This window comes from Alexandromys fortis, unplaced genomic scaffold, assembly GCF_014885135.2.
Source record: "Alexandromys fortis isolate MF-2015 unplaced genomic scaffold, M_Fortis_MF-2015_v1.1 scaffold_67, whole genome shotgun sequence".
NCBI lineage: Eukaryota > Metazoa > Chordata > Mammalia > Rodentia > Cricetidae > Alexandromys > Alexandromys fortis.
This window is the reverse complement of record NW_026067945.1, coordinates 633242-651473: the sequence shown is the minus strand read 5'-3', so window position 1 is coordinate 651473 and position 18232 is coordinate 633242. Positions and strand designations below refer to the sequence as shown.

Sequence of the window (18232 nt, the reverse complement as noted above, 5' to 3'; positions counted from 1 at the left end):
GGGCCTCTGGCTCAGGATCTCTGTGGAGGCTGTAGTCAAGGTAGCTGGGAAGCCTGTTACAGTCTTAAGGCCTGAACAAGAAAGGCCAGTTCCAAGTTCCCTGCCGTGGTTGTTGGCAGAGACTTAGATCCCCTGCCTGCTGGCCTCTCTGCAGGGCAGCTCAGGACCACAGCAGAGCAGTTTGGCTCTCTTCGAGAACAGGCAAGATGGAGTGATGCGAACACTGCGCTCTTCCTATAACCTAATTCTGGAGGCCACATCCTAGTAATGACTTTTCCCAGCTTATGACCAGGGTGAGGGGCCTGCATGACCGTAACCGTCAGGAGATGGGATTGCTGGGAGCTTTGTCATATATGCACACCACATGTTCTCCTTGCACACCACATGTTCTCCCTGCATGGCACATGTTCTCACTTCCGAAGCTCTTCACCAGGAAAGCCTGACTGTACCCAGACTGTGTTCTCTCAACAGTATTCCCCCAGCTCCATGATGAAAGGATTGAATGATTCCATTCCAGGACAAAACAGTTTCGAATTATGCCAGAATATAATATTAGAATATACTGAGGCCATGCTAAGACTGGGGAACTAACAGCACAACGCCCGTTAGTTAGACACACGGAAACATCCCTCAGCAAGGTGTCTTCAGGGCCACCCTACCCGGCTGCAAGCCAAGGATGCACAATGTTACAGTACCGAAGTCTGCCATTCACCCTTATAGACTGGTAGGGAAACCCATTGTCTTAAACATTGTTAAAGAGAAAAACTCAAGACAGACAGTGTTTCTTGTGTGCATTAGAATCAGGAAAAGTTCATCTGTATAGGAGTTCAAAGAATCAACAGCAGGCAAATGATTCTATCAGAATAACCAATAAATGGATCTCGACAGTGATAATTTATTGCTGATAAAAAGAAGGAAAGAGGGACAGCCAGATGTAATACTATCTAAGAAGCTCTACCGAAATAAACTTATTATGATTGGCCCTCCATCTATACCCTGACCATTTTCCTAGACATGGGCAGAGGGCCTTGCAGAGAACACCATCAGGATACAATCAACCGATCCCAGAGTGCAAATAAACAGTCACTGGATGAATGATACAGAGACTTCCACAATGTGTCATCAAGACCACTTTGAAAAGGCAAGCAATCATTGTGAGCTTTGTTAACTTGTTACAATCATCTGGAAGGGTGAAATTGCCTGGATTGGATTGACTGGTGAGCATGTCTGTGGGATTTTGTCTTGATTGCTAACTGATGGAGGAGAACCCAGCTCATTATAGGCAGTACCTTCCCCAAGCAGGTGAACCTGGACTATATATAAAAGCTGGGTAAGCATAGGGTCATTTTTTTTTGTTTTTTTGTTTTTTTTCGAAACAGGGTTTCTCTGTAGCTTTGGTGCCTGTCCTGGAACTAGCTCTAGTAGACTAGGCTGGCCTTGAACTCCCAGAGATCCACCTGCCTCTGCCTCCCGAGTGCTGGGATTAAAGGCGCTCACCACCACCGCCCGGCAAGCATAGGGTCTTTGAGCAAGCCATCAGACAGCATTCTTCCGTGGCTTCTGATTCAAGGCCCTGCTGGAGTTCCTGCTCTGACTTCCCTCAATGATGGACCGTCATCTGCAAATGTAAACCAAATCGAGGACAATTATAAAATGTATCAGCCAGGCTCACTGGGGACCTGGTTTAGATCTCTATTGAGAGGGACACTGTGCATGGGCAAATGCAAACACTAGCCGGCACAGAAATGACCGATAGCTTCATTTGTGGCAATGGCAGTGCAATGGTTTTTAATAGCATTCCCATATTTTAGAGATACATAGGTGAACTACTTACAGGAAAAGTGGGATTGCCTTAGAGAACTTGGGGAGTGTGGGGGTGGAGGTTAAGCACTATGGGTCACAAGGAGGTAGGCACTGTGAGCCTGAGCCAGGGAGGGCACATGGCAATAAGTATGACTTTCTAAGCTTTGTATGTGCGAACATTTTATAGCAAACCAAAAGGACAGATCTTTTAAAAGGATGCTACATCTTAAAAAAAACTAGTGGGCATACCTCATTATTATATAACACCGTTTCTTATTTTCTGCACAACTCAATGAGATAAGAGGAAGAATTTATGGAAAACAAGAAAGGAGAGTGGAAGGGATTCTAATTTGTAGATGGTGTGATTCTAAGCAAGGGAAGATCCAAGAAGACAAATAAAAATTTATTTAGGGGAAAATAAAACTAAGAGAACTGACCGAACCAATGGTTTAGAATTTAATATAGAAAAGAAATCAATAGCTTTCTTTGTACCTACAAACAAGTCGGGAAAATGTAATGAAGCAAAAAGATAACATTTACCAAAACAACAAGCGGGATTAAGGACCAAAGAATAAAGGAAAAGGACATGTGTCAGAGCTTCCAGACAAGCTTTAAAGATAAACACGTCTGACCTGATGGGGCGAGAAGCCTCTCTGGACATCTGAGACGCCTGTGCTCTAGAGCTGGAACTTCCCCTCTAACTAGACACACTGAATGGACACCAAATAAAGACGCCAAGAGGGCATTTTGTGTATGTACCTAGATAAGCTGACCCAAAAATGTACATAGAAAAATAGCCACAGACAAGTCTCCAGGGAAGATGGGAAGGGGGGCGGGGAGAGGATGGCAGCAGGAGGGGGTGGGGATGTAGGAGCACAAACAAGCTCCAGCACGTTATAAATGTTTGTAAATCCTGAGAAAAGTAGCTTCAGTTGGGACCTGGGAACCATCCCCAAATGGACCCAGAGCCAGAAAATACAGCAAAGGTAGTACCCTCCACACCAATGATGTTCCCCCACAGCCAGCCAGTCAACTGCTTGAGTACAGGGTGCTCAAAACGCAACCTCTGTTTGTATCTTTACACCAAAAAATTTATAGATGGATCAGATTCACTTAAAAAAAATAAAAGTTCTAGCCGAGCCGAAAACTTTAAAAAATAATCTGAACAGTGTGAGGATTCTTCTGGCCTTAAAGGTTACCACAGAATCTACACAGAATTATGTCCATAGCTAGTCTAACAGGGCTGCTGGATGGCTCAGCTGTGAGGGTACAAAGCTCCCACTATGAAGAGCGTATGGACCTCGTGCGGTTTTAAAACCTCCTCTTGTCAAGAGTTCTCACGGTCATGTAGTTCTCATACCACTTACACGGAGCTTCCAGGGGCCCTCCAAGAGACACCCTGATTAGAAGAGTGACACCCTCAATGATTCTTATCCCCGCACCTAGATACAGAGCCATTCTTGATCACAGCAATGGTGCTCACTGATAGAGATGACATTCCCCCACCTAGACACGGTCTGCTAATCAAAGTATCTTCATCATAACAATGCTGCTCATTGGTACAGCTGAAAAACTATTTCTTAGCAGCCTGGTGAACAGGCTTAGAAAGATAATGGAAAATACAAATCTCAGGCAGATAACAAATTCACTCTTGTGTATGTATAATGTGTATGTGTTCGTGCAGGCACATGTATGTGGAGGCCAGAAGTCAATGTTGGGCATGTTCCATGACCGCATTCCATCTTACTTTTGAACATCAAACCCAGAGCTCATGAATTTGAGTAAGCTAGTAGCCAATGAATTTCCAGGATCTGCTTGTCTTCAAGCTCACCAAAACGTGTTGGGGTTACAGACATGTATCACTACACATGGCTTTTTACATGGGTGTTGGGGATCCGAACTTAGGTCTTAATGCTTACACGGCAGGCACTTAAATAGCTGAGACACGTTCCTAGCCCCTTTACTCACTTGTGGTACTGAAATTCCTTAATGTGAAGAGAGAGACAATGGTTGATTTGGGCATTTCTCTTTCTTTTCCTTGCTGGAACAGGAAAAAATGCCCGGGGCCATCCAGACAATGAGGTTACAAACCAGAAGACCAGACCAAGCGAAGCCAGGAAGCTAACCTGACATTACAGTCATGGAGTGGTCAGTGGCTCCCTCAAGATTGCTTCACACCACTAACATGCTTCTCTGCTAAGCAAATGTCAGGTGGGTCCTTGCACACACGCCCATCCCAGCTGGTAAAGGTGTCTAACACCACCAGGTGCTGCCCTTCAATTCACTGGAGTCCAGGTTTTTCTATGATAACTCATCATCATCTCTCTGTCATTTTTTGTGACTGCTGGTCACGTTTGTTGGATGTGAATTCTCTTGGATGAAGAGATGGGCTTTTGATTAAGGTTTTCCTCTTTTCATAATGACCAGTTAGTTTCTCTCCTAAATTGGGGCTAATTTGCGAGTTGACCACACTAGTGTGAGCTTTCCATACTAATGTGAGCGGCCCACAAGCAGTTTATCTATCTGAGCTGGTGGGACGGCTCTATCTCATTCTAATGTGGGGGAACACAGTCTCAGGAGCTCCAGACACATGAGCCTTCTAGAAAGTACCAAGACACAGTCAGATGGAACACGTGGACAGCTGCTGGCATGCGCCCCTGCCTCCTAGCAGAGTTAAGATTGCTGCGCTGTCTCTGCTAACCATGACAGTTTGAAATTCTTTCCAAATGAAGCCATGATTTATTGACAAATCCATTTCTTAGGTGCAGAAGGCCCCATAGCCTTGAATGGTTGTGACCAAGTCATGTCCATTTTAGCTTCAGTCCAACAAGAAAAGTGGTGCAGAGAAATGCGATATTTTTCAATGATGTTGCCTCCTTCAGATCAGAAGCCAGCCATGCCCCACTGGGGAGTGGCAAGAGGGGTGTGGTCTCTTCCTGTCAATCATAAGACCCTGGAAGAACTACAGTCAGCCAGGTGACTACAATCGCCTGCTGTGATCTAATGGAAATCAGCTAGAGCCAGTTGGAGCCAGTAAAAATACACCTAAAGCCGCAAGTCCACAAGTGAACTGCTGGACAGAACCCATTTGAGTCTATTTGTGTTGGGCAACACGGAGTCGTCTACTTGGGTTTTAGATAAGTCCTCACAATTAAAACTGATACTCTTCTAAATTAAATGGCATTAAGCTGGTAATAACAGTCACCACAGTGAACCAGTTGAAACTGGTTAAGCCTGGTTTGAGCTCATCCTTAAAGGAGAACTTGACGGCTTCTGTTATTTACCATCAATGCAAAGCAGAATGGCAAAGGTTTGAAGCCATTTGTTTCTGAAGATCCATTTACTTTGCTCCCATAAATATTCATAGGAATTAATTATCAGCTTATTTGAAAAAAATTAATAAAACTCACATTGTTTATTATAACACATTAGAGGCAAGAAACATTCTCCTGGCAGAGAAAAGGCCTACTTCTTTGCTCTGATGTTGGACCCAAGGACACCTGATACGTGAGGCCACTGTAAGCTAGCTTCATCAAAAGCTGAGTAGGAGCGCCCCTACCCCAAACACTGACACAGAACCAGTCAATCAAGACAGTCCGCTTTGCTCTTTCTGGAATATGAACAGGCACTGCTACTCCTGGAAAGGGTGGGAGGGGAAGTGAAAGAGGGCGTGAAAAGGAACAGCCAGCATTTGGACATCATTATAACCACGCTGATGAAAAGTAGATCCCAGCGAGCTGCTCAGATGGACACCTCTCAATGCATTAAGCCAGCCCTCGGGGTCACTGGCGATGCAGTTAGTGAGGGGAAAAACACATGAATGGTCCTTGCTGTTCATTACACTGAATCGGGCAAGATGAGCTGGAAGCCCCTCTCCCAAGTGGGCGAATGCAGCACCCCACGAGTCAAATGCCTGCGGGCACCTTGTTGGAAACAGGGCTTTCCAAGGAAGAGTCTCTGGAGGAAACCCACGCACAAAAGGACCATTTGCTTTTCCATAAAGTCTAACCGCCTCCCGAGAGATCCAATTTGAAGTCACTTACCAGCCACAAAGCTTGGAAACGATGCCACCTTCTTTGTCTGTTGAGAAATAACAAAGAGAATGAAACACAATTAACTGCAAAAGGCTGACTTACAAGAACTATCTCAAGATGTATACCACCCTGGGCTGGAACAGTCTAACCCCACGAATGGCTGGTGTTCCTAAGAAATCAGATCCACACAGCAAGATGGTCTTATGGGGGACATAGGATGCTAAGAAGGCTCACAGAAGCCCACAAGCCAGTCTTTAAGAACCCCTATTTTAGCACATCATAGTTAGAAGGAGCTTCAAGAGCAGTCAGCCCAATGGTTCTCAAACCACTGGGCATGAGAATTTCCTGGGCATGTCTAAAGGACCACAATAAAGGAGATGGGATGGCTACAACTATCTCAACAGGGCTAGACAATCGTGTCTCAACTACCCCAGAGAGAAAAGGTAATTTGCCAAAGCCCTAATTTGAATTAGATAGCCATGTTATTGGTTTAGACCACTGGCTCTCAATCACGATGATTTTGTCCTCAAGGACACATTGGTCAAAGTCTGGTGACATTTTGTTGTCATAACTGAGGTACAGAGTAGTGGTTGCTAGTATCTGGTGGGTAGGGTTGCTCATAGACCACCTATACAGCACAGGGAAGCCTGTCAAATAATGAGTGTGCTTGTGAGAAATCCAGGCTACCCTTGAGTTTCTACAAGATCAGGGAGCACCAGAGATCCCCACACCATCATCAGGGAGCATGAGATATCCCCACACCATCGTCAGGGAGTACCAGGGATCCCCACACCATCATCGGGGAGCACTAGGGATCTGCACACCATCATTGCGAGGTACTAGGGATCCCCACACCATCATTGAGGCGCATCAGGGATCCCCATGCTATCATAGGGAGCACCAGGGATTCCCACACCATCAACAGTGCACCAACAGTACACAGTGCAGTTGTGAATGCTCAGGATATGTGAGTCCCCTCTTCTCAGGACAGGGAACCGACATCTCTTCCTCAGACAGTGGTCCCAAACTAAACTTGATCTGAACTTCCTCTCCCCAGATCCTAAAACTAGGAGAGTGAGCTGACCATAACACAGCCAGCAGCTTCATCATGAGAACTCTGGTCCAGAACTCTCATCTTTGGGAGAAAAATTACCTCTGGGATGTTGTTATTGTCAGCGGGTCCATTGAGATCAGAGCGTTGCTGCTTCCTCGGCTGCTCCAAGCCATTGCAAACCTAGAAATGGGAACGTTCATTATGTTTATATAGTAGAAAATTGAGCTGAGATTTTAAAAAAAAAACCTGGATATTCAATGAGATTCGATCTTACACATGTATAGGGACACATATAAATATGTCCAAGTATTCATACACATGCCATTAAACTATTATACAATAAATATAATACCTTTGTATTTCTAAAGTGTTTTCTAATTACTTAACTTTTATTATTTACTATTACTTTTATTTTAATAAAATACATAGTTTACCACCTGAACTATTTTCAGTGTACAGTTGAATGGCATAAAGTATATCCAAGTTTTTGTACGCCATCATCACCATCCATTCCAAGCCATACTTCATACATAACACAGGACTGAAACCTGGGCTCTAGAGACTGCCGGGCAGTTAAGTATATGTCCTGCTTGTCCAGAGGTCCTTAATTCAGTTCCCAGAACCCACATTGGGCCACACACAACTGTCCTTAACTCCAGCTCCAGGGGATCTGACACTTTCTTCTGACCTTCATGGGCTCTCTCATATGCACACATACAAACCCATATCAATAAGTAAAAATAAAAGTGAATGTTTAAAAGCAACCTGACCGTGAAGCTACAATCCCCCACTCCTCAGCCGTCTTTACATGGCAGTGCCCAGTCACTCTATTTTCTGGATCTATGAATTGGACCACTTTAAATGCCTGGAATACATGGAACTTCAAAGTGTTCATCTGTTGGTGATTGGCTTCTTTCACTTAGCACAATGTCCTCAAGATCCATCCATGTTACACTGTCAGAATTTTCCTTGTTAAGGCTGAACGGTGTTCCACAGGTTGTATGATTTATCCATTGAAGGCAGCTTGGGTTGCTCCATTCTTTGACTCCTCCAACTAATGCTGCTGGGAACTTGGATGTACGGCTACGTCTTTGAGACTTTGTTTTTGCTTCCTTTGGACCCACACCCATAGTTACAACCACTGGGTCAGATGTTGAATCCATTTTAGCTTTTTTGAGTGATTATAGTTTTTCCCAGGATGGTACCTTCCTCTCATATTATTCAAGAGTTGAAGATCTTATTGTTAGAATAAATTTAGGTTCTAGAGTGAGAATAAATGCAAACACCCATCAACCTACTACTACTACAAAAATAAAACATGGCATGAAACGTAGGTTTCCTCTTAAAATAGGATCTCAACCTATACCTCCCTTACTTCAAACAATACGATTTCACCCTTTCTGCATTTAGTTCTTTACATCATGCAGAAGACAGATGCAACATCCAAGGTACCAAAGTCACTACCCAAAGCAAACAGCTCTGGTGAGCAGCACCTTAAATCATGGGACTTCCAGGAAGTGACAGCAAGCAGAAAGATGATGACACAATAACAGGAAGTCGCACTGATACACTGGTGAGTGCTGGATCCTGCCTCTGGCTGTATCCAGAGTGTGACTGCCCGGAAGTGTTGTAGGAGCTGCGGGTTGTATTCTGCCACCCAGCTCCCGCCACCAGCTAGCTTTACCCGAAATAACAACACACAAACTGTATTCTTTTAAACACTGCTTTGCCCATTAGCTCTAGCCCTTACTGGCTATTCTGATATCCCGATCAACCCATCTCTAATAAACTGTGTACCAGTGGTCTTACCGGGAAAGATTCAGCATGTCTGACCTGGTGGCTTGCTGCATTGTGTCTGCCCAGGAGAGGGGAGTATGGCCTCTGAGCTCACTTCCTCTTCCTCCCAGCATTCTGTTCTGTTTACTCCTCCCACCTATGTTTTACCCTATGAGGGCCAAGCAGTTTCTTTATTTTTTTAACCAATGACCTTCCTCCATCATGGAAGATGCCCGATGCCCGCAATGAGTTCCTGCACAGACCCCCTTTGTTGAAGGCCCACCCTGTGGCTCACCAGCTCTACTCATCCCCAAGAAGCCTTCAGGAAAGCAACTACCAAGCAGCAAACAGAACCTACCACACATGTTGGGGTGGTACCTAAACTTCAGATAGATGATAGATAGATAGATAGATAGATAGATAGATAGATAGATAGATAGACAGACAGAGACATCTTTACACCAGATATGGGTGGAGAATGGAACACAGGGAGCTGCATTCCCTCTCCAGATCAGCCATTAGGCCTTTGGGTAACTTAGGTTAGAGTTCATGTCAACTCCTCCCTATGCACCGCCCCTGGGACAGCTTGAAGTGGAGCTACAGTATGGGACATCCATGGGAAAGCAAGGTCTTCCCTGGGGACCACTCCTCCTCCATGTCAACATCTCCTCAAATGTACTCCCAAGTGGGCTGCTCATCACCATGACAACCACATCTTTCCATATACAGCCAGGCTTATTTTCAAAGAGGAAAGAGGGTGGGCTTGTGAGGTTTCTCTTCAGGAAAACCCATCTGGTGTTGACCCCCACCCAGCGGACTGGCAACATGAGACACAGCATTGGGAATTCACGTGGTTTGAGGCCTCTATGAATGTGGAGCTTCAGGACTCTTGGGTGAGGATGATACCTAAATTCTGTGGGACACTCCCTTGGGATCAGCTACGTGTCAAAAACAAGACATGACCAGGGTTCTTCCAAACTACTAGCAATGCCCAAACCATTATCCGTCCACAGGAGAACAGAGATTGGCTCGTACAAAGCTGTAATAGGGAATGTGCTCTCGGGAGGAGGAGCCCACTGTGGAGTTCTGAGGGTAGCAAGTCACGCTGGGACCCAGGGACAGCTGCTCAGAGCCGAGATAAACACCCTTAATAAAAACACGAATGTACATAAATCATCTGAATAAATACGTTGGCTCCAGTTGGTGCAAAATAAAGTTTGGCATTTTGGAAGTGTCAATTCTGATTTGTCTGCTTAACTCGACTGAAAACCCAGTCATCTAACCCACACTGCTTGAGACGAACTCACAGTAAACGAGCTCACACCCACTCAGCTCACGCCATCTGGAACAACAGCCTTTCCTGAACGACAAACATGTTAGGAACAGACAACATCAGCTTAGATCTGCAGAAGTCACAGTGTCTCACTGCGTCACACCTCCCCCTCCAGCATGACCCTGCCACAGACAAATCCCAGGGCGCGTGGATGACTCAGACGACCGTGGCCTCTAGGGACCATTTCATTTCAGACTTTGTTTTTAAAAAGGAGCCCTGAACATCTGCTATCCCTACAAAGATTTTTTTCCTCCATCCGACTCGAGTTCTTCTGCATGAGGACAGCTCTGAATGGGGACAAGACAAAGCATGATCTGCCAGGGTCTGTCTCAGAAACATGGACATGTTCTTTAGAAAGCCCGAGAATCCACCCTCTGACATATACGGGGCTCAGGAGAAAAAAAAAAAAACCTCTGCTATTATTCATTTTCTCCATTCCTCTTACAATTCAGGCCACTACTGTAATATTTACCTTGAGGAAAATGGGACTGGGATACGGTATGTATTCTTGTGATAGCCACTCCCATAGTGGGGGTCACCTTTGCAAAGAGATGGATGGCTTAAAAGTGTCACAGCAGACACATTAGAGGCCGCCAGCTGGTCAGGGAATCTGTCTTTTAAAATCTGTAGGTAGGTCTGTAAATGGGAGGAGGAAACGCCAAAGGCCATGCACTCCCATGCCAAGCATTTCACGAAACACATTATACTAAAAATTATTCATCATCTGCCCGAACTTCAGCTTTTCAACTGCATAAAATCCGCCCTCTCAATTATGTGTGCACATAGTTCAGGGTCACTCAGTGTTGTTTAGAATGCCGGGCAATTATGATCACCATCTTTTCATCTTGTAAAAACCCAAACTCCAGACATAGCTTCAGCTCTCTCATTTAAAGGACCCCTTTATTGTTACTATCTGTCAATCTGGCCACCCTTCCAGGCACTGATGACCGGGGGGCCTTTTCTCCGACCTGGCTGTGAACTCTAGGCCTAGCTCTCTGAGATCCTCTCCACTACCGACCAGCATAACCAACCAGACATGGCATCTGCTTATTGCCTGTGGCCTTTCCAGAGAGCCCGACAGAGTGCAGGCAGTGGACAGGGGTGCCTTGCTGTGCAGTTCAGGACACAATCCTAACTGTTTTCTGAACTCACCTCTGCGTGCCAACCTCTGTGAAAGGACTGTCCTGTCCACGGGTGGCCAGTCCTAAGTGTTTATGTGTTCTCCACTCTTCAGGGCACTTCTAATTAAGGACATGGAGATATGCAATGAGGACCCTACCCTTGACTTTTCCCACAGGCATCATGGAAACTGGACTTACGGGGTTGTGCCAAGATTCATCCTTCCCTGGGATAACCCAGGCCGTAAACAGATTTACCAGTGAACAAAAGCTACCCTTTAGAAATCAGGCCTGGGGATTTGGAGTGACCATGTCTGGCTTTGGGATTGGGATGACTACATTTTTTTTTCCAATCTCACAGTAAGCAGAACCCTCACTGACTGCTGGTGGGAATGGAAATGCTACTGTACAGTCAAGCCCTGGTGATCACACAGCCCAGAAATTTTGCTCCTCTCTATACACCCCACAAAGCTCAAACAAAAAAAAAAAAGAGCCCCTGAAAACTTGCACATGCGTACTCACAGCAACTCTGACATTAGCCACAGAAGCAACCCAGTGCCATCCATGGCTGGAGATAGGAGGTGTGGCATGCTCCACTCGCCCCATGCAATGTCCTCCGGCCCTAAAAGAATAACGCCCCCGCATACCACTGCCTCATAGGTGAACTCCTAAAGCAGGGTAAGGGAGAGGCCAGGCAGCATAGCATAGACTGAAATGTCTAGATTAGATGAATTCATTAACGATAGAAAACAAATTTCCCATTGTAAGAGGTTAGGGCAAGGGACGATTGCGTAAGGGTAAGAGTCTTGCAAGGCAATGAGATTGTGCTGGGACTAGATGGCAGCTACGGCTACAGAGCATTTATTTAAAGACACTGAAGGAGCACTCACTTCAAAATGGGCCCAATGTCAAGTTTCGTATCGGGTGTGTATTACTATAATTTCAAAATAATGGCAGTTGACAGCGTACAGTGGTGGTTCAGCTCTTACATAGCATGAGCAAGGATTTGGGAGATACACACAGCACTGCCAAGACAATGAATGAAATGAAAATAGTGACCAACAAAAAGAAAGAGTGAGAAGAACCCTCTAGACGTCTAAATATCCTGCCTTGTTCGTGACCAAGTCCAGCTCAGTGGTACCCTGCCGCATGATGGTCACCCTTCAGCAGCAAGAAAAGGGTGGGCCACACCGACCTCGTGACACATAATTGTTTATCTCTGGTGCACCTGCTTCACATGTGGGGAGGTCCCACTAAGGACCTTCAAGGGGACACAGGAGCTCTATGGCTCAAGGCAATGCGTACTACATAGCGAGGGAAAATCCTGTTTGGTTCTGATCAAGTCTTGAACAAGAATACCTAAGCCCCCTTCATGAATCCTGTTTTGTGTCAACACTGCTTCTTCCACCACTGGTTCCGCCAGTTACACATAGACAGCTGCAATTTTCCCTCCTGCTAATCTGAAAGAAAGAAGTTGTATGGACAGATTTCCATAGGAACAACCCAACTGGGGGCTCAAAAGCAATTACTTAGAGTTATCCACAGCTCAGACCTGGAGTCCTCCCAGGAGCCTGGCCTAGACCATTCTCTGAATTCCCCTAGCTGCCCAGCACTTAACCTCAAGTCTTGTGCACACATTCTCAGAAAACAAGCTTGACATCTCAAAGAGGAAAGAAACAAAGGTGCCATGTCAAAAAAGCAAGCCAATGGCCAATGCTAAGTCAATATTAGGCTGCAGCTTCCAGGGGACGTCTCCCGTATTTAACTCCTATCCTTCCGTACAGGTTGGCATGACTAACATGGAAGGCCCCCTGCCAGAGCTGTGTTCTCCTAAGAAGAAAAAGAGCCCTCAGTGCCAGTCAATATGATTAGTCCTCAATAATAAACAATTGACTTCAGCCCCACAGGAGCAGCCCACTGCAGCAGATGCGAAAGCTAACTCCCGTGATTCAAAATTTAAACGACATTTCACCAAATAGCATAGTAAAATGATACCAAGGATCCAATTAGCTTCTCCCTGCCAAGCTTTTGGGAATGTAAAAATGTGATGTTTGTTTTAAAAAAACGCGTGGGAAGAGAAAGTATAGAATTAACATTCAACGTTAGATTTTACAAAATAGGAGGGCATCGACTTATTGACCAGACTTTTCCATTTTTTGACTTTACGTTGGTGCAAATGCAACATGCATTCAGGAGGAACTATACTTTAGATTGTGGATTGGGACCTTGCAAGGGCTGGAAGCATGCAATGCAGTTGTCTGTCAGGATGCTGGCAACATAGCAAGCCACAGCTCCCATCAGCCTCGCGGTTGGGAGCAGAAAACACAGCACTGTCTAGGTCCTGGTGCTGGGAGAGTGATTGTGCATGTTTTACTTACAATTTTCCACATTAAGACTTATGGGTTTTGCTATAATGTAAACCCACTGTAATTCAGGGCATGTCTGTGTGCTGACATTAGTATTCACAGGGCATGACCTCAGCCACCCCCCCCCTTTGGCAGTTGTCTGTGCTTACAACATTTTCAATAATCTTTTATGTGACACTCATGCCAAGTTGAAATTATGTCTAATACTGACCACAACCCAAGACCTAGGAGTAAAAGGGAGCCTTCCCTTACAAATCAGGAAGTGCTGATCCTCTTATAAATTATGATGGCCTGAGAGCCTCTGAAGAGCTGATCCACTAACTTATGACCACATACATGTCCTGTGTCCACAACTTAAATGAGGGTAGGTGGTTCATCTACCGTTGTTCTGACCGAACAAATTTGATTGGTCTAAATGGCCTTGTCATTGATTCTGGCTACTCACACTCAGACTGGCTCAGCTTGGGTACTGATGTTCCAAACTGGCTCAAGCCAGTTAATAGCACAAAGATCTTCTATGATACTAAATAAGTTTACCCTGCCAATCATTTTAAAGCACACAATTGAGTAGACTCACCACCACCCACACCTAGCACTCCTGGTGTCTTGCACAACTGACAATCCTAAACCTCTGAAGCCGCAGGTCTCCACTCAAAGCTCTCTCAGTCGCTGGAAGACACAACTCTATTTTCTTTCCTGGGAACTTAATGGAAGTGTAGTCACAAGGTGTCCATCCTTTTGTGCCTGGCTTAGTTGGCTCTGCGTACTGTCTACAGGGCTCAGTGCTGTAGGGAAATGCTTTTCTTTGTCCCTCCATCACAACAGCTGAGGCCACATGATCCCCAAATCCCCGAAAATGTTACCAGGCCACGATTTCTCCCCACAAGTCAGATTGCCCATGTCTTAGGTGTTCTGTTTTTTTTCATATTCTTCTGGAAGTTCAAAGGGAAAGAGGAGTGGAAATCTAAGTCAATTACACAATAGAAACCACTGCTTTGTGTCTTTAAGTTTCAAGGACTGGGTGAGCTCCTTTGTTAAAGACTGACTGCTACTTCTGAAAGTGACTGTCAGACTGTCTTTTACATACCCAGAGATGAAGGAAGGAAGGAAGGAAGGAAGGAAGGAAGGAAGGAAGGAAGGAGGGAGGGAGGGAGGGAGGGAGGGAGGGAGGGACAATGAGGAGGTTAGAGGTGCAAGTCAGTGGTAAGAGTGCTAGTTTAGCGTGTATAAGGTAATAAGTTTCCACCCCAACACCACATACACACAAATACATGCATGTGTATGTGTGCATGCACACACACACACACACACACACGAAAACAAGTAAATGGAGCAGGGAGTAGATCACAGCAAGGAAAGGCTCCTGCTTTTAGAGACTAGAGAGAGAGGAGTAACAAAGGGGCTCCAGGCACCTGGGAGTCCTGGTCTTGATATGGAGTGGTCTGAGGCTCTTGGGTGGCTGAGTCTAGGCAGGAATGCGCAATGGCCAAAATCCACAGATACAGATCCTTCCCACCCCCAGCACACGGAGCAGAAGTCAGGAACGGATATCTCCCAGCCGGTTCCTAGAATTGCTTGAGGAGAAGCAGCACTGTGTGGGAAGTGTCAGGAGCATTGCTAGGGTACCTCAGAAAGTACAGTGGGCACAAACCAGTCTCAAAGGCAGAATCAGAGGCTACTTGCAAGCATACGAGCCAAATGAAATGATGAGGGTGAACGGGTAATGTCTCCTCCAACAGCAGTGTCTGTCCGGCCACAGCCATCTCCATGAATGTCTCTCTTGGATCAGCAGCTTCCCAACCATCACAGTGAGGGCTCACAGTGTTACACAGCCAGGCAGTAGGTGGAGCATGCCGCCATGAGACAGCGCTGCAGTGGGTCAGCACCAAGGACAGTGCCCACCTGGTTTCACTGGCTGGCTCTTAGGGCAATCAGAACCATGAACCTTCCTGACATACTTGTCAGAGGTTAAAACAAGAGGCAGCATGCTTTGGGCTTTTGAAACTTAGGTGTGGCTCTCTCTCAGCTCCAACTGGTTTGGACCTTGGCTCGGTCTCAGGTGGAGAGACACCAGCTTCCCTTCTGTGGGACCAGAGGCTAAATAAAACCTTGATTCAGCAGGTTGGGATGTCACCATCTTTCTGTTCCAGGGGCACCATCACACACACACCTCCTTTCCCAGCTCGCCTTGGTCGTGCTTGTGTTCCTGTGCTGTCTGACACCGTCCGCCATACAGTTGGAGGTTGTCGTGGATGAGCGCCTTGCTACAACAGCTCCGACCCTCATTAGTGTCTGATTTAACACTGACTGACTGAATACTACGGGGTAAGACTCCATGACTGCCACACCATGCTGTCACAATTCAGGTGAACACACCATGCGTTTCCACACCTCATCTTTATTCATTGCCCACTTCCTTTCCAAGCAGATGACCCTCCTCAAGATTATTGCATGGGGATCGGTACTTTGTAGGCATTGACATGTGACTAACCATGTTTGTCAATTGGATGTTGGTCCAGTCTCTGGCAAATACAAGGCCCCGTGGGATGCTGTGGGCCAGGGAAGGGAGCCAATCAGGAACAGAGAGAGGGACATGCACAGAGGCCAGCTCCTGGCCTCGGATCGTGTACCTGCAGTCATTCCCACTGGCAAACAAGGAATATTCTAGTAAATACCACAAACGCAGTGGTCATCCTCTTCAGTCTGCTGCTGTCTCTTCGGGTCCCTCCTTGGAAGTCCCTGTAGATACTACCTATATCCTCTTCCCATTTCCGAGAGTGACTCTCTGTCCTCCCAAACCCCCAGACCTGCTCCACTTTACCCCTGAGGATCCTCATGACCACAGTTCCAAAGCACTTTCTTCCTAACAAGCCCTCCCATACTTGCCCTTCTGACTTTGGCCTTCTTCATGTCTCTAGCCCTTGGTTTTTATACTCCAATTCTCTTCTAGCTCTTCCCCTTACCCAAGATGACCACTCTCTGCCTCCCTCTCACCACCACCCTCAGTCTGGATCCTCTGTCTCTCCCTGTCCTCTCTTTGGGATCACAGTCCATCCCAGCTATCGGCCCAGTCCATGCTGAGGATACTCACGTACCTCCATGGTTAGTCTCATTCATGAGCTGACTTCCTAAAGCCTCCCTTATTCCTCACCCATGCTAGAGTCTGTCTTCTCCCTGGAACTCCTCACTGAGGTGGGCATCTCTCGCTCTCTATCTCTCTGGTACCCTGTTCCCCCTAGAAAGGGGGTCTTCTGTTGTCTTTCTCCCCCTCTAGAATGAGTTCTGAAGGGCAAAATGAGGGCCATGATCACTTTGGCAATCTCACTGCCTGATACACAGAGGCACCAATCTGAATGGGTGGGAGGGAATGTGGAGCCAGCCAGTTCAGGACACAGGGTAACCTGCAAGGGGGTGGGGTTGTCTTTGAAGGAAACCAGACTTTAAGAGGAGACAGTGGTGAGATGGTGCCCATAGTGACAAGAGGGAGCCTCGGGCATCATTTGATGTCAGAGAGACAGCTCAGCTTGATGTCTGTGATACCAGTGTGGGTCTCCCATCATTTTTTTCCATTAAAAAGCAGGTATAAGGAAATCAGGGCAGCTACGGGAGCTATGGGTGTCTCCTGGGCGCAGGGCTCCAGGAAGGAAAGATGGGGCATGAAAAACTACCCCTGCTGTGACCCTCAGAGAGGAGCAGTTGCCCCTCTGAGGCTCTGCACAGCCTCAGTTCTCTTCCTGTTCTACCTCATCAGCTGGGATCACCTCTCCCTGTGCCACCCGAAAGCAAAGCCACCGTTTAACTCCACTGGAACCCCCAGTCCCCGGCCGGCATGGTCTGTCTCCCAAACTGAAGATGTCTCTGGACTTAAACCTTGCCATTGTCATCAGAGCCAGGACCACACAACCCATCGGCACTCAGATCCGAGGTGATACTCCTTCCCAGACCCTAGAGATGGGTTTGGCCAGTGCAGGCAACCTGACCAAAATGTTCTGTATAGCAAGGTGAGATCCAGGTTTCCTGGCTGTAGGAGTCTCAAACATCACACACTTAACTCTCTATGGGGACCAGGGAAAGGATACCTTCTGGACATCTATTAGTAGACAGACTGACAAAACTAGAGGGTGTGAGTATGTACATGTGTTTGTGAGCATGTTCATGAGTAGGTGCATGTTTGTGCTAATAAGCATGCCTATGCATGCCCATGTATGTGAGGACCAGATTCTGAGAGTGAGGCATGACTTACAGAAGCAGGGTCTCTTGCTGAACCTGGAGCTTGTCAGTTCAGCTGATTTAGGCAATTTGTCTGGAGGAACCTGTCTGCCTTCTGAGTGCTGAGATAAAAGTCTTCTTCTCCTCCTCCTCCTCCTCCTCCTCCTCCTCCTCCTCCTCCTCCTCCTGTTGTTGTTGTTGTTGTTGTTGTTGTTGTTGTTGTTGTTGTTCTTCTTCTTCTTCTTCTTCTTCTTCTTCTTCTTCTTCTTCTTCTTCTTCTTCTTCTTCTTCTTCTTCTTCTTCTTCCTTGACTGCTGGGAACTGGAACTCTGACCATCACACGTGGGCATCAAGCCATCTCCCCAGTCCCTTCCTTCACAATTATCATAAAGAATCAAGAACGCTCTAATTAAGCTATTCTACACTGTATACATGATGAAATTATAACACTGAACTCCCTTAATTTGTGAATTGAAAATTATATATATATATAATAATGATATATATATAAAAATGATATATATATAAAAAATGATATA

The 18232-nt window shown here is 46.1% G+C and overlaps 1 protein-coding gene across 2 annotated transcripts in view; it reads right to left on the bottom strand.

Moving 5' to 3' along the window:
• Apba2 (amyloid beta precursor protein binding family A member 2) overlaps positions 1-18232 on the bottom strand; it is a 205650-nt gene that overhangs the window by 23300 nt on the left and 164118 nt on the right. For both annotated transcript variants that reach the window (XM_050149207.1, XM_050149208.1), the window contains exons 5-6: positions 6991-7071; positions 5847-5883 (exon numbers count right to left, since the gene is read on the bottom strand). In XM_050149207.1, the coding sequence (XP_050005164.1) occupies positions 5847-5883; positions 6991-7071 (118 nt within the window). The remainder of the gene's footprint in view (positions 1-5846; positions 5884-6990; positions 7072-18232) is intronic.